A 15,798-nucleotide genomic window follows, 5' to 3' on the forward strand; every position below is an offset into this window, starting at 1 on the left:
GTCCAGATGCTGATGAAAGCAGCRCGAAATGGCACCAAGGACGGACTAGAAAAGACAAAGTTAGCTATGATGCGTAAAGTCTCTTTCCTGCAGAAAAAAGAAACCACGGGTAAGCATTATTATTATTACCAGCTTCTTCTTTTTAAATACAGTATGTATTGGTTGATGTCAGTTGTCATAGCTCATATATTGTCATGGTTTTTAGCATCATTGTTGTTGTCAATATCACTAGTCAATGCTGGTTAAACAAATGTAAAAGTGAAAATTCCCAGTTATCAAAGAAGTTTATCAGAGATTTAACATGTCACTCATTCGGTTCTTGAGATGGCTGTGGTAGGCACTGGGCTGTCAATTCCATCATCAAGGTGTCAGACAACCACAGACAAGGACACAAGGCGAGGGCTGGGTCGTATTCATTGGGCACCAAATGGTAGAAAACGGATTGAAACATACGGGGACAACCTTGACATGTTCAATAAGAAACACATATTTTATGTTTTCTATTGCAAAACATTTGCATTCCCTAATGAATAGGACCCTGGGCTGGCGTGGGGTTACACTATATCCTCAGGCCATGTGAGAACAGAGCAGTATTGGTAGACACCTTCAAACTCATTTGCCTATGTCACTGTCACCATACAGAGGAGAGTGATGATGACGCTGGTTATCTGGACGTGATGGTGTCTGAAGTGAAGCACCCACCGCCCCAGCTGAGCCCTATGCCAAAGGGGCTTACCACCCAACAGATTATTAGACGCCACATCATTGGTTCMATCGTACAAAGTGAGAGGAGTTATGTGGACTCTCTCAAGAGAATCTTAGTGGTGAGTGACCTCCACTGTTCTTTTTTTCAACACTTCATTTGAACCATACCCAGACAGTCTGAAGTCATTTTGATTCACTGACATTAACTTCAGAGGTCTTCCTCAAGGGTGGCTGGTTGCAGCACCTACCCCCCCAGCACTTGTGTACATCTGAACTGACTGGATTGGTGTTAACACTGATGATGAGTCCACCTTATCCAGCTAACCAGATATCAGTGAGCATCACTCTGATTGGTTCTCCTCCTTGCTGCTCTCAGGAGTACCAGAAGCCCTTGCTTGAGCCAGAGGCCCGGATCCTGAGCGATAAGAAGGTCCGGCCCATATTTTACCGGCTGCGGGAGATCCTGCAGTGCCACTCAATGTTCCAAATCGCCCTGGCATCCCGTGTGGCCGAGTGGGACCTCAGTGAGAAGATCGGAGACCTCTTTGTGGCCTCGGTCAGTATGGAGGATGGATCTATCCAAGTGCAGGGACCAGGCTCCAGTTCATTTGGGCACGCAACGCAAATGAACACGGCCCTGTTGGAATACTTAGAAAATCTATCCTTTCCTTCTATGTATCCTTCCTCTAATATTATATGACAGGATGTTGCATCCATTTTTCTCTCCACAGTTTTCCAAGTCAATGGTACTAGACGTGTACAGCGACTACGTCAACAACTTCACTAACGCTATGGCGCTCATCAAGAAAGCCTGCATTTCCAAGCCAGCTTTCCTGGAGTTTCTCAAGGTGGCCTACTCTCTCCTCTTTGATCATTCAGTTTACAATGAATTAGACTTCTTTCCTCTCCCAAGGCTGTAGAATTGTTTGCTGCTACAGTATATCTATTCGTATGCAATARGTTCAAAGTTCGGCATCTATTTGCATTCAATGTTTTCTAGTAGCATTTGGTGAAACGGTTAGTCAGATTCGCCTCCAGACAGTTAATTCTGAATTTTAAAGTGAGAATGTGTTTGAGATCTCAGGGCTACTATATACTGTATATCATCCTCTTAGATACGATGTAATGAACTCCCTGTTGACTTAGCCTCTATGCTTGTGCCCCCACAGAAGAAGCAAGTGTCAAGTCCTGACAGAATCACTCTTTATGGCCTTATGGTTAAACCAATCCAGCGCTTCCCTCAGTTCATCCTGCTGCTACAGGTTAGTACCAAGACACAGCAAAAACAAGCATCTTATCTTTTTGAAGATACATGTATAATACTTCATGATCTATATAAATATATGCTATAGGCTGTACACTAACATTTACTCATCTTTACTTCTATTTTAGTTTGTGTTGATTACGTATTCTATATTAAGCTCCATGGAACAAAGCATGTGTCGAGAAGAGGAACAAAGAAAAAACTAAACTATTTAAAACCTTCTTATAAACATGTATTTGGAAAAAGGCCTTATTATAGTGTGCTCTGCCAAGCATGTCAGGTAGAAACCCAGACAACTTTCTTAGGGGAATCCTAAGAGTTCATTAATACTGAGGAAGTGAGAGGGCGAGTGTTTGTAGTGAAATGTGGCTCCCTTCAGTGCATTCGGAAAGTATTCAGACCCCTTCCCCTTTCCACATTTTGTTACATTACAGCCTTATTCTAAAATGGATTAAATMATTTTTTTCACTCATCAATCTACACACAATACCCCATAATGACAAAGCGAAAACAGTTTTTTAGATATTTTTGCAAATTTATTACAAATCAAAAACAGAACTTATTTACATAAGTATTCAGACCCTTTGCTATGGGACTCGAAATTGAGCACAGGTGCATTCTGTTTCCATTGATCATCCTTGAGATGTTTCTACAACTTGATTGGAGTCCAGCTGTGGTAAATTCGATTGATTGGACATGATTTGGAAAGGCACACATCTGTTTATATAAGGTCCCACAGTTGACAGTGCATGACAGAGCAAAAACCAAGCCATGAGGTCGAAGGAATTGTGGGAAAAAATCAAGGGGTCTGAATACTTTCCGAATATACTGTTACTGAAGACTGTTTTCTATCTCTCGCTCTCATTCCCTCTCACACACTCTCTCTCTCTCTCTCTCTCTCWCWCWCWCWCWCWCWCACACACACACACACACACACACACACTCTCTCTCCTTCTCCCCCCCACTTTCTCTCTCCCTCCCTCCTTCAGGACATGCTGAAGAACACTCCCCGGGCCCACCCTGACCGCCTGCCCCTGCAGTTGGCCCTCACCGAGCTGGAGACGTTGGCCGAGAGGCTGAACGAGCAGAAACGAGTCGCTGACCAGGTCGCTGAAATCCAGCAGCTGGCACGCAGCATTGGTGACCGTCAACTGAGCAAGGTGACGCATATACATATGCTAAAGACACCACCAATGATTTCCAATGTCTGTCTGTCTTTCTCGAAACAACATCTTTTCTTTTTAAGGTAAATTTGAAAAACAAATGTTTTAGTCAATTGCATTGTGTGTAAGAGTAAGTGAGGAAGTGTGTTGTGTGTGTGTGTGTGATGTGATATTTGTGTCCCCTCTATAGCTCTTGAACTCAGACCAGAGGCAGCTGATACTGTGTGAGGTACTGATTGAGACAGTGTACGGGGAGAAAGGACAGGTCCTTAAATCCAAGGAGCGCAAAGTTTTCCTGCTGAACGACACCCTCATCTGTGCAAACATCAACGTCAAGTGAGTCAGCACTACCAGGCTGAGACCATAGAAATAGATTATCTATGTACGAGACATACTGTCTCATGCGGAGGAGGCTGGTGGGAGGAGTTATAGGAGGACGGGCTGCAATGGAATAAATGGAACGGTATTAAACACATCAAGCATATGGAAACCACATGTTTGACTCTGTTCTATTTATTCCATTCCAGCCATTACAATGAGCCTGTCCTCCTATAGCTCCTCCTACCAGCCTCCACTGGTCTAATGTCATGTTGTCGAATGACAACCACACTGTGTATTCATGTCGACCAACTCTCTTTTTCTCCATCTTGTCCAACACCTTGTCCAACACTACTATTGTAGATATGAGAATATGTGGATAAAGTAATCCTTCTAACCCCCCCCCCCCYTAAAAGAGTTAGATGCACTATTGTAAAGTGGTTGTTCCACTGGATATCATAAGATGAATGCACCAATTTGTAAGTCGCTCTGGATAAGAGCGTCTGCTAAATGACTTAAATGTAAATGTAAATGTCATAAATGAACAAAGGTAAAGTTTTCCCCAAAATGTATCGCAACTTTGCGCTTCAAAACCTCAGTTTTGATCAGAGAGCCTGATTTGTTGTACCCTACTTGATTCGGCTCATGCCTCATGCCAACTTTGCCCCCCAACTTTCACATTTCCGGAGGAACGGATCACAATTCTTCTCATGCACAATTATGGGGATTGATGATTAGTAATGTGCCCTGAAAATCAGTAGGGGGTGCTGGTGTTTGGAGAAGGATTCAACTTATCAGAAGGACTGTAATTGCATTACGTATTCCTTGACCTCCTTTCATGCTGTTGATTCAAAGAGCCCTGACACATTTAACAGGATTTCTCAATTGCTGTTAGGATTGCATTCTCTTTTTTTTCTTTTCTTTTTTTAAATAATTATTTATTACAAAAAATACAAGGAAGTGGTAACATTAAAGTATTAGAACATGAAGGACAAACAATACAGCATCAAGACACTATCAAACATGTATCAGTCTTTCCCGCAACAGAGCCATCCTTATGTGTGAGGGTGCATGTGCGTGTGCATGACAGTGATATAAAATATGTCATAGTTTCCTTTTTGTTGCTCACAATCTTGTGAAGCCGGAACCCTCCAAGATCCCCCACAGTTCCCCAATAGCTGTCCCCCAACCATTCGAGACCCCTCCCACAGCCCCCCCCCGGAAGAAAAAAAGAACCCCCCCAATGCACCAACAACCAAGAGAATGAACTGCATTTGCATTATCTCTAACATTCAAAGTTTGTTCACGAAAATGATGCACGCATCGACGAGGCAGAAGCCAGTGTGACTGTGTTAAGATTCTGAATGGTCAGATAACTAGCAGCAATGACAAGAAGCTGCCATGTGGAGAATCGCAGGTGGCTCGTTTCAGCTCGTTGTGTCTTGTTATTGATACCATGTCCTGTTTTGAGGTGTTTTGACTCATGTCATGTCTATGCTAATATGGCAAAAATTTGATAGCTAACTAACCAACATATGTAACAATGTATTTGTGAAACAACCAGTGCTCAAGAGTTGTATTTGTTTTCAAAAACTATTTGGAGACTAAATATAATTTACATGTTGTCAACAATCTAAGCCAACCCTTTATATTTTGCTCCACAGTTGCACACACATCGTTTTTTATGCTTGCTAAACAACCAACCTGTCTATAGTTCAGGCCCATAGAGATGGACAAAGAGAGGACAATATCTTTGCAGTGACGGCTTCTTGGACAGCATGGGAGGCACCATTGAGAACAAGTTTTGGGAACATCTCTATCGCGCAGTGGTCTAGGGCACTGCATCGCAGTGCTAGCTGCGCCACCAGAGTCTCTGGGTTCGCGCCCAGGCTGGGCTGGGTTCGCGCCCAGGCTCTGTCGCAGCCGGCCGCAACCGGGAGATCCGTGGGGCGACGCACAATTGGCATAGTGTCGTCCGGGTTAGGGAGGGTTTGGCCGGTAGGGAGGGTTTGGCCGGTAGGGATATCCTTGTCTCAGTATGTAAAAAAATAWAWAWAWAATAAWAAWAATAATAATAAAATGTATGCACTCTACTGTAAGTCGCTCTGGATAAGAGCGTCTGCTCTTGGCCGGTAGGGATATCCTTGTCTCAGTATGTAAAAATGTAATAAAAATGTATGCACTCTACTGTAAGTCGCTCTGGATAAGAGCGTCTGCTAAATGACTAAAATGTAATGTAAAAATCTCTATGTTCAGGCCAGTGAAATGTGTTCCTGTTTCCTCCACTAGGGGTCCCCCTGATATCAGCAGTCTAGTTCCCATTGGTCCTAAATACACAGTGAAGTGGAGTGCCCCCTTGTTGCAGACGCAGGTAGTGGAGGTGGGACAGGAGAGCTTCCAGAGCAAAGATACAGGGAAACGGCCAAATGTTGCTAATGTTCCAGGTAAGAACACACATTCAGTTCAATAAAAAAAGTATGCATTGTACACTTTCACATTCAAGACAAAATACTATTGTAAGCTATGAAAAAGCAACCTTTCCCATTCTATTACCGGGTACCTGCTTGGGAAGAACTGACTAGTTTTGAAATCTCTAAAGGCTTCAGTTCCATAATTAAGGGATAAAAGAGGCTACATGTAACCCTCTGGGAGTAGTTCAGATGTTGTCCCTCCGGTCTCATTTCTGAGATAAACATCCCTGTATTATTTTGCGGTTCAGTCTCATTTGGAGTTAACTAACTGTTGATGACAGGTGGAAGTCTTTTGGTGGAGAAACCCAGCAGGACATTTCCAAACTGTTGAAATGCCAGAGAATGAGGGTGACAGAGACAGGATATTCTACCGCAAAGGGCAGGTATAGGTGTCGTCTTTTTCTCCAGCCACCTGATTCAACTGATCACAGTCCACACCTCAAGAAAGAGAATTAGTTGAATCAGATGTATTACTGAGAAAGACTTCAACCACAACGGACCTTTGTAAATAAGACTGGACACGCCTGCTTTAAGAGGAGTAAGAATAGGATGAGATGGAGGATGGTGATGATGACGCAGACAGTAAAGATGTGACTGTGTGCCAGGTAAAGTGTTCCTGGGCCCTCCCAGACTGTACCAGGAGCTGGAGGAGCTACAACACGACCTGTCTGTGGTTGAAAACATCACCCTGCTGGTGGGGACTTTACAAGGCACCTACCAGGTTAGAGAAATACACACACAAACTCACACACCTACGTTTTCTTTTCAACGCTGTTTATTGGACAGACAGTATCACATTGGCAGTTTATCATGTGATACCATCCCTCTACCACCCTCTTTTTGTTTTTCTTCAGAACCTGAACACAACAGTAGGGCAGGACTGGTGCCTTGCACTGCAGAGGCTCATCCACATCAAAGATGAACAGATCCAGTGTGCCAACAAGTGCCGTCTGCGGCTGGCTGTGCCAGGCAAGCCTGACAAGTGAGTGCCCAGGAGGTTAACTGGGGCCCTGTGTATGTGTGGGGGGGGTGTATGTGTGGGTAGGTTGTAAGCAGATGGCAGGGGAGCTTGGAGTGGGTAGCAAGGCCTGGCACATTCTTAATCCTCTACTGCCAAGCTGTGGATGGAACTCTCTCAGCTCTAGTCTATTCCTGTGTGGTTTGATATTGGAATCTTTACAACTCGCCATTTAAATGCCAAAATGGGCAGTTTGAGCTTACACGTTTATTCATGTTTCTGATTGAAACTCGATCTCTACTGAAGCAATTCAAGGTCCAGCATTAACAAAGATATCCACTAGCCCATAACCCTAGAAAGTAGGGACAGGACTAGATCAGGGAGAGCTGGGGGGTAGTCTGGATGTTCATGAAGTCCCTCTCCATTCCCATCCACACCATCCTTAGTTGTGATTGTCTGTGTGCATGCAAGTGTGTTACATGATGTTAATGCATGTATTTTTGTTGCTCCTCAGATCTGGACGACCGGTCAGTTTCATGGTGGTTTTCAACACTCCCAGTCCCCTCAGCAAGATCTCCTGGGTCAACCGCCTACACCTCGCCAAGATAGCCAAGAGTAAGTCGAGCTCTCCAACATTGCCATTTTAACATTATAGCAAGCCTAGCTTAGCTTTGGACTCCTAACACAGAAATAATATTTTTTGGCGTATTGGTCATAATTTGTCCACTGGGATAGGATGTTGCAGAGGTGTACAACTAAACGTATCACTGTTGATACAGGGGAAGAGAACACGCCAGGCTGGGTGTTTGCAGAGGATGATGGGAAGACTAGACATCCATTTTGGTGTCCCCTGCTAGCCTGCCGACTTCCCATCTTCTCCTCCAAAACACAAGACCAAAAGGTAAGAAGCTACAGCTGTGAGGAAGCTCAGTGAACAGAGAGCTTTGCTGTCGAACGGTGAGCAGAGGCAAGAGGTAGCAGGCGTTGGCTTGATCCAACAGGGGAATCAGAACACCATCAAATAATTGCCACTCAAGGAAGTGTGACTGGGGTTTCTTTGTGTGTCACAGGCTATGATTAGCAGTTTATGCTATAGTCCCATCTCATTCATTGCCAGTCTCTTCTACGTCTCCTGGCAGCTGAGCTGGACAAGGCTGACTGATGAGATTATGGAAGCTGTTTGATAAAGGAAATGGAATCCTTCACTCACATGAGGAGAACAGCAGTCCTTGCTCATCTAAGGGACCACTACATTACCATTGCAACGACCGACACTTGATTGTATTTCAAGACTGCTGAGTTGAGTTAATCTATATTATGATTGGTATGATGATATGAAGTCTTGGTCTCATCTACGCATTTCCCCCCGGCACATTTCCGTTACTCAGAGAAAGAAATCTGCACCGTAACTTAAAGCAGTATTTTGAGATGAAAGGTGTAATGATATGCCATGCTAACACACCACCTTAGTTTGCCTGGCAGGGTTAAAGAAATGAGGATTGAAGAGGATATGAAATATGCAGTGTTGGCACCTTGAATGTGCCAAACTTACTCATTATATTAGAATAATGCAGTTGTAGTTGAAAGTAAACTTTTTGTAAAATGAAAGTAAGCCTGTGGGAGTGTGTGCTTGTGCGTGTGTACATGTGTCCTGTTAAGGAGATGGGATACTATTATTCTTCTGTTTCATTTTTTGAGCAAAGAGATCACCCACAGCCTCCACTAAAAGACGCACAAAAATGACAAGGTTTGTTTCAATCTGGAGTCATGTCATCAGTCAGATCTAGTGATAATCTAAGTTCCCMCCTTTCAGAAGAGGTCTGGCCACCCCTCTGAGCCTGGTTCTTCTCTAGGTTTCTTCCTAGGTTCCTGCCTTTCTAGAGTTTTTCCTAGCCACTGTGCTTGTACATCTGCATGGCTTGCTCTTTTGGATTTTACACCGGGTATCTGTATAGCACTTTGTGACTGCTGATGTAAAAAGGGCTTTATAAATACATTTGATTGATGATTGAACAMACACTGCCGAAAACTTATCAACATACTCAACTGCTGGTCGTACTCTACCTTTAAAATAAGTGAATCTGATTCAGTTTCCCCTTTCATAGTATCTGTGTCTAGGGATAAAGGAGAGATCAAAGGGTAAGCACCTTATTTCTGGGGACTCGGCTGAGGCCATTGACTCCTGAAGATAATCCATGAAGCGAGGAAAATGCTGGATGGTATTCCAAGTAATCTTTTCAAGTTGAAATTGAAAGACTAACGGCTGGTTTCTCTAAACTAAACCCCCCCTGGACTTTCCGGAAAGGCTCTCCCATAAATATGCCTGCATAAATTACAAGTAAACAGTAAATCACAGACCAGCCTGCATCCAAAATGGCACCCTATTCCCCCTGTGTGGGCTCTGGTGAAAAGTAGTGCACTATATAGGGAATAGGGTGCCATTTTGTATGCAACCCAGTGTTCTTTTCTGGAAGGGTATCCACACTCCCTCCACTCCTCCAAGCTCTTACATACTGTTCACCACCATTCCCTTCATCTTAACTATTTGAAATTCAGATGCCTCTGTCTCTGAAAGAAGAGCTTGTGTGTGTTGGATGGCGTTTTAAAATTCAAAGGACTCCCTCCTGGCGAAAATATACATTTACACCATTTATATGGAAATGCAGTGGCAGATGCCAGTTATCATGGGACTTCACACCACTGCAGGGTATACGGAGACAATGGACTAGACTCTGTTTGAGGACATACACAATGTTCCAATTTGCATCCGTATGTTGCATTATTGTGGGTCACCAAACTTGTTATATGGCTTCATTCTGTGTGTGTGTGTGTGTGTGTGTGTGTGTGTGTGTGTGTGTGTGTGTGTGTGTGTGTGTGTGTGTGTGTGTGTGTGTGTGTGTGTGTGTGTGTGTGTGTGTAAAAAGAAAATGCTGATTTGTTTTGATCCCTGTTCCTCTAATACCGTCCGCCTCGTCCAATCAAACCCCATTGGAAATCTAATTAGTCTTCAGCTGCAAATATAAATACATGTTTGGATTCAATTATTCAACAAAACAATTTACTACACGGAGTGTAATCTTAGCACCCAGAACCAAAGCTCAGCTTCATTTGAATAAGGCTGTCATGAAAGTCTTCAGTGTCAGAAAAAAATGCTTGATATTATTTTTGATTTAATAGTGCATTAGATCCGTACTCGAAATACTACCAATTACTTTCCTCTGATTCTGAACATCAAGTCTAGCAGGATGTTCCAGAAATGTTCTTATGTCATTCAAGTAAAGGTATTGAGGTAAAGGAACAGTCAGCTAAAAACATTCAATGGGCTGCTGTTATATCCCGTTCATAGAGAGAATTTAGCTATAATATACAATATATTGTCTATAATCCCGAATACATATACATTGAGTCTTACAAAACATTAAATCCAYTTCAATCAGTGTAGATGAAGGGGAGAAGACAGGTTAAAGAAGGATTTGTAAGCCTTGAGAGAATTGAGACGTATATGTGTGCCATTCAGAGGGTGAAAGGGCAACACAAAATATTTAAGTGCCTTTGAACGGGGTATTGTAGTAAGTGCCAGAAGCACCGGTTTGAGTGTCAAGAACTGCAATGCTGCTGGGTTTTTCACGCTCAACAGTTTCCCGTGTGTATAAAAAATGGTCCACCACCCAAAGGACATCCAGCCAACTTGACACAACTGTGGGAAGCATTGTAGTGAACATGGGCAGCATCCCTGTGGAACGCTTTCGACACCTTGTAGAGTTCAGGCTGTTCTGGGGGTAAAAGGTGRTGCAACTCAATATTAAGAAGGTATTCCTAATGTTTCGTACACTCCGTGTATCTATATAACTGAGTATAGTAGGTCTGTGGGTAAAAGTGAGCTTTTGTTGTGTTGTCTGTAGCTGGAGACGGCCCTTCACAACCCGGTCCAATGTGCCCTGCTGGCATTCTCTGCAGCCAGCACCTCTCTGCCGCAGGGCTACCTTTGGGTGAGTACTGCAAACCGGGGTTGAGTTGTGGTTGGGATGAAGTGTAGCGAAGGTGGTCCAATTAACTATAATGGTTCATGTGATGAGTAGCCTAGGCTTTAGCTCTTTTTTTGCTCAGCGGGCTCATGCGATCTAGAGTCACGCAGTAGACCTGTGTTCGATAGCTGGTCAGCCCCATTAACATCCTGTATCTGTCATGACCAGGTGGCCAGTGGAGGTGACCGCAACCATGGTCAAGTGGAAATCTTCTCTCTGAACCGCTCCACGCCGCGCATGGTCAAGTCCATCCAGATGGGGGCGCCAGTCCTGTGTCTGGATCACGTGATGGAGCCTTGTCCCACCGAGGAGGAAGAGGAGGGGGAGGCTGCTGTCAAGAGCACAGGCAGGACTGGCAACACCATCTGTGTAGGCCTGCAGGATGGCAAGTGAGTCATCGTGTGTACTGTAGTACAAACAAACACTGCAGAATGAGTTTACACAATATGCTGACACCCATGTGTTTATTGAACATGGCTGAATTGTTCGTGCTGCACCTTTTGGATTTGGTTATCCACTATTCTCCAAGGAACCAACAAATCAGAAAAAAGTGCCAGACTTGACATTTACCATTCAGTTCATTGTGACTTTTGTATTGTCCATAGCAATGTTAGTAGAAACCGGAACGTATCAGCCCAAGTGGCCACACACAACTCTATCAGAAGAATTAAAGTTGGCTCATGTTATTGTCATTGTCATATACCTAGTAAAAGGTCACCCTATTTCTCATGAACTCCATTTTCCAGCATTCATGTGTACGGTACCGTGGACACTTCGACCCAGTGCCTGCTGACCTTCTCCAACCCAGACAGTTGTCCAGTTCTGTGCCTAAAACACTCTGCCTCCTTCCTGTTCGCTGGGCTGGGGAATGGAAAAGTGTCTGTTTACGCTCGGAAGAGTGGAGGTGAGACCGCAAACCAACTGTATAATATTGTATCCTGCCATGTCCTTGTATAATCAAGGTATTCCATTACAAGTTACAAGACAACATTAAGATGAACATACTATACGTCTATAGGTCTGCCTCAGTCTGCTGTTGTACCACTACACCCTCCTGGACAGTGATCTCATAGACTTAAATTGATCTACAGTATAGAATGTTTCTCTATGGTGTTCTCAATAATCTACCTGGTTCAGTCAATGTGATGGATAAATGAGTAACCATCATTAACACTGACCATTTTCTATTTTTTCCAGAGGGGCTGTGGGACCCTGAGTCGTGCAGGCTGGTGACTGTGGGCAGTGGCCCCATCCTCACCCTCCTAACCCTAGAGAATGCTGTGTGGGCCAGCTGTGCCAACCACGTCACCGTCATCCAGGGCTCCAGCCTCCACACACAGGTCGGCAAAACACACCCTTCTATACACCCTCATTTACATAGAGCTGAAGGAAAGAGGAAGAGAAGAGGGACAGAGCGACTATATGACCTGAAAAGGATTGGATAGGTGTAATATGATACTGTAGCTAGTAAGGAAAGGACACGTGAATTGACAACCTCTCTCCTCTCTCGCTTGATCATAACACCTCTTTCTCACTCACTCACTCATTCATTCACTCTTCCCCCCCTCTCTCTCTCCCCCTCTTAAAGAGTTTTGACGCGCACCCGGAGCCCGCGGTCAGTGTGAGTCACATGGTGCGAGCGGGGGGAGGGGTGTGGATGGCCTTCTCCGAGGGCTCATCCATCCGCCTGTTCCACACGGAGACACTGGAGCACCTGCAGGAGATCAACATCTCCACACGCTCCACCTTCCTCAGCCCAGGCAAGTACAGTGTAGAAGGTCACAGGTTACCGACCACTTGTTTCACTTACATGATTCAAAACCAGTCCCTAGACACTTGTGTAGGTCTAAAAGGATTGGATACAGGTATGAGCAAACTGGTATTAGCTCCACATTGCCCTATGTAAGGCTAGGTGTAATTTAACCCCTGGTGATAATCTATTCAATTATTTCAGATATACACAAGAGGCTGGCATAGAGGCTAGGGATGGATCATAAATGTGGACGAGGGCAACAGTAACGTTGACATAAACAGGAGGAAGTGACAGAATGGTGGTTGTGTCTCTCTTCCAGGGCAGCAGGGCAGCGTCCGGGTCACCAGCCTACTCATTTGCCAGGGGCTGCTGTGGGTGGGCACTGCCCAGGGCATCATCGTCACCCTGCCCGTGCCCAAACTGGAGGGTATCCCCAAAATAACAGGTCAGGCTTAGTACAGACACAACAGACGTTTTCACATGAAAACTGGCATCAGGTGGCATCCGGTTACTCCCATTGCATTGGTGTGACTGGCTGTATTATGTATTATAATTGTCTAATAAAACCAATCAATCAACCAACCAACCCACCAATCAAGTTGTGTGTTTTCTAACCGAGGCCTTGTGTGCTATTTGTCCCATAGGTAAAGGGATGACGTCTCTAAACGCTCACTGTGGCCCTGTGGATTTCCTTGTGGTCACCTCCAGCACCCTGTCCCCAGACATGCTCAAACGGGATTCTGTTTGCGAGACTGCCGACCAGGCCAATAGGGGAGCGGGAGGAGGAGAGGGTGGGGAGCGGAGGAATGAATTGTCCCAGGAGTCACTCTCGCAACCTGACTGCTCCTCCCCCCAGGGAGAGCCCACCAAGGCCAAGGGAATGCTGCTTCAGTATCGCCTCCGCTCAACCACCCAGCTGCCCGGCAAGCTGCTGACAGCCGAACCCGACCAGAGCCCATGTGACGCCCCACCGGAGACCCCGGAGCACAGCCCTGAGGACGGCTCTATCTACGAGCTGAGCGAGGACCCTGAGGTATGGGTGCGGGGGCAGCCCCCGGCCAGGGAGGGGCGCGGGAAGGACAAGGTGACCTCTGCTGCCGTCTTCTCCGGAGGCAGGGGGTTCCGTCGACTTGGGGAGGAGACTATAGCAGCCAATGGGGACCCAGATGAAAGTACGCTCATGGTTTGGCAACTCCCACTAACAGTGAGCCCATGAGGATACAAGGCTGATTGGATGAGACGAGAGCTGGCTCCTCCCACTCGCCTGATGTATTGCGTGCTCTATGAAGAAGAGACTATTAAACAATATATATTCAGGATGACTAGACTGTCATGAAGGGCTATACAGTATGGTACATTCCTCTACCACCTTGGTGGTTGGATTTCTGGATGGAGTCTGAGGGAGTAGTGGTGTGCTGCAAACTGTGAGCATGTTTCAGGCCCTCACACACGCTCCTCCCAGCAGATGCTTCTTCAGTCTGGCAGATCTAGACCAGGGGGTCTCGTCAAATGGAATTTGAGGAGGTTCACTCAACATGATTTTGCATTTTGCACGTTCTTGAAGGAAGTATAATTGACAAGTGATTGAAAAGTGACAGTTACGAATGTTAGATTTTCTTGTTGTCACTCTAATTGACTCCTATTGCCAGTGTATCAAGTGTGTTGCTAACACAGAACATGACAGCTAATGTTAATGTTAGGGTGTATGGGAGCATGTTTATAAAGTACTTCTATACTCTTTACACCCCCCCTTAAAGGGTACGTTCATGTAAAGTGTTACCAGTTAACTTAATGTAAAGTAGAGATACAGTACACTTACAGGTATCCCGCTTTTGGGGGAAAAGAGAAATCTACATATAACATTTCTCTAAAATCAACTTGATGATCAACATACTGTGTAATAACATCTTGTCCTGTCTTTCTGTGAGAATGTTGTCTAATATCCTGTTTTCCATTTCAATAAACCAGAAGATGTGAAGAAGAAGAAAAAGCACCAAGGGAAAGAATGTCTCAGCTACTTTATGCTTGACAGGTACTTATTTTGGACAGTGTGTTTACACTGTGTCACGTTGTTATTTGAATAAAGAGATCATGGTCTGATACAAGCTCTTTTGCTGATTTTTGCCAACTCAGTGAATGCCTTTGGGGAGGCAGTTGAGATACAAGCTAACAGACTATTATTATCTTGGACACAGAGGGGGACATGGTGTGTGTGTGTGTGTGTGTGTGTGTGTGTGTGTGTGTGTGTGTGTGTGTGTCAAAAAATACATGTGAAAAGTTTTTTACAAACAAATGTATGTCAAGCATTTAAATAAATGTCAAAATGCATACAAAATACATTTGGCCAATGTTTTTATATTTCACATGTATCCTAAAATGCATTAAAAAAATACACAGAGTACAAAACATTAAGGACACTTGCTCTTTCCATGGAATAGACTGACCAGGTGAAAGCTATGATCCCTTATTGTTATTGACGTGGATTTAACAAGTGGCGTCAATCCGTGTAGATGGAGAGGAGATTTTGAAGACTTGAGACATGGATTGTGTATGTGTGCCATTCAGAGGGTGAATGGACAACCCAAAATATTTAAGTGCCTTTGAACAGAGTATGGTAGTAGGTGCCAGGCGCACTGGTTTGTGTCAAGAACTGCAACATTACTGGGTTTTTCATCCTCAACAGTTTCTTGTGTATATCAAGAATGGTCCACCACCCAAATGACATCCAGCCAACATGACACAACTGTTGGAAGCATTGGAGTCAACATGGGCCAGCTAACCTGTGGAACGCTTTCGACACCTTGTAGAGTCCTGATAAATTGGGGAGGGGTATGGGTGGGGGGGTGCAACTCAATGTTAAGAAGGTGTCCTTAATGTTTTGTACACTCAGTGTATATATACAGTACCAGTCAAAAGTTTGGACACACCTACTCATTCAAGGGTTTGTCTTTTTATTTTTACTATTTTCTACATTGTAGCATAATAGTGAAGACTTCAAAACTATGAAATAACACATATGGAATCATGTAGGAACCAAAAAAGTGTTAAACAAATCAAAATATATTTTAGATTCTTCAAAGTAGCCACCCTTTGCCTTGATAACAGCTTTGCACACGCTTGGCATTCGCTCAACCAGCTTCA

General features: G+C 44.4%; 1 protein-coding gene across 5 annotated transcripts in view; it reads left to right on the plus strand.

Moving 5' to 3' along the window:
* The window catches only part of LOC111976787 (rho guanine nucleotide exchange factor 10-like protein), a 31,145-nt gene extending 16,383 nt beyond the window's left edge, over positions 1-14,762 (plus strand). For all 5 annotated transcript variants that reach the window (XM_024005912.2, XM_024005914.2, XM_024005913.2 and 2 more), the window contains 19 exons: positions 1-109; positions 643-824; positions 1,082-1,261; positions 1,437-1,553; positions 1,875-1,967; positions 2,959-3,129; positions 3,323-3,468; positions 5,740-5,894; positions 6,527-6,642; positions 6,776-6,903; positions 7,394-7,494; positions 7,659-7,780; positions 10,782-10,868; positions 11,073-11,293; positions 11,651-11,808; positions 12,102-12,244; positions 12,493-12,664; positions 12,977-13,102; positions 13,302-14,762. In XM_024005912.2, coding sequence (XP_023861680.1) covers positions 1-109; positions 643-824; positions 1,082-1,261; positions 1,437-1,553; positions 1,875-1,967; positions 2,959-3,129; positions 3,323-3,468; positions 5,740-5,894; positions 6,527-6,642; positions 6,776-6,903; positions 7,394-7,494; positions 7,659-7,780; positions 10,782-10,868; positions 11,073-11,293; positions 11,651-11,808; positions 12,102-12,244; positions 12,493-12,664; positions 12,977-13,102; positions 13,302-13,873 — 3,099 coding nt within the window. In that variant the 3' untranslated portion in view covers positions 13,874-14,762. The remainder of the gene's footprint in view (positions 110-642; positions 825-1,081; positions 1,262-1,436; positions 1,554-1,874; positions 1,968-2,958; positions 3,130-3,322; positions 3,469-5,739; positions 5,895-6,526; positions 6,643-6,775; positions 6,904-7,393; positions 7,495-7,658; positions 7,781-10,781; positions 10,869-11,072; positions 11,294-11,650; positions 11,809-12,101; positions 12,245-12,492; positions 12,665-12,976; positions 13,103-13,301) is intronic.
* Positions 14,763-15,798: the final 1,036 nt, after the last annotated feature.

Source organism: Salvelinus sp. IW2-2015, linkage group LG17 (genome assembly GCF_002910315.2).
Source record: "Salvelinus sp. IW2-2015 linkage group LG17, ASM291031v2, whole genome shotgun sequence".
In the NCBI taxonomy this organism is placed as follows: Eukaryota; Metazoa; Chordata; class Actinopteri; order Salmoniformes; family Salmonidae; genus Salvelinus; species Salvelinus sp. IW2-2015.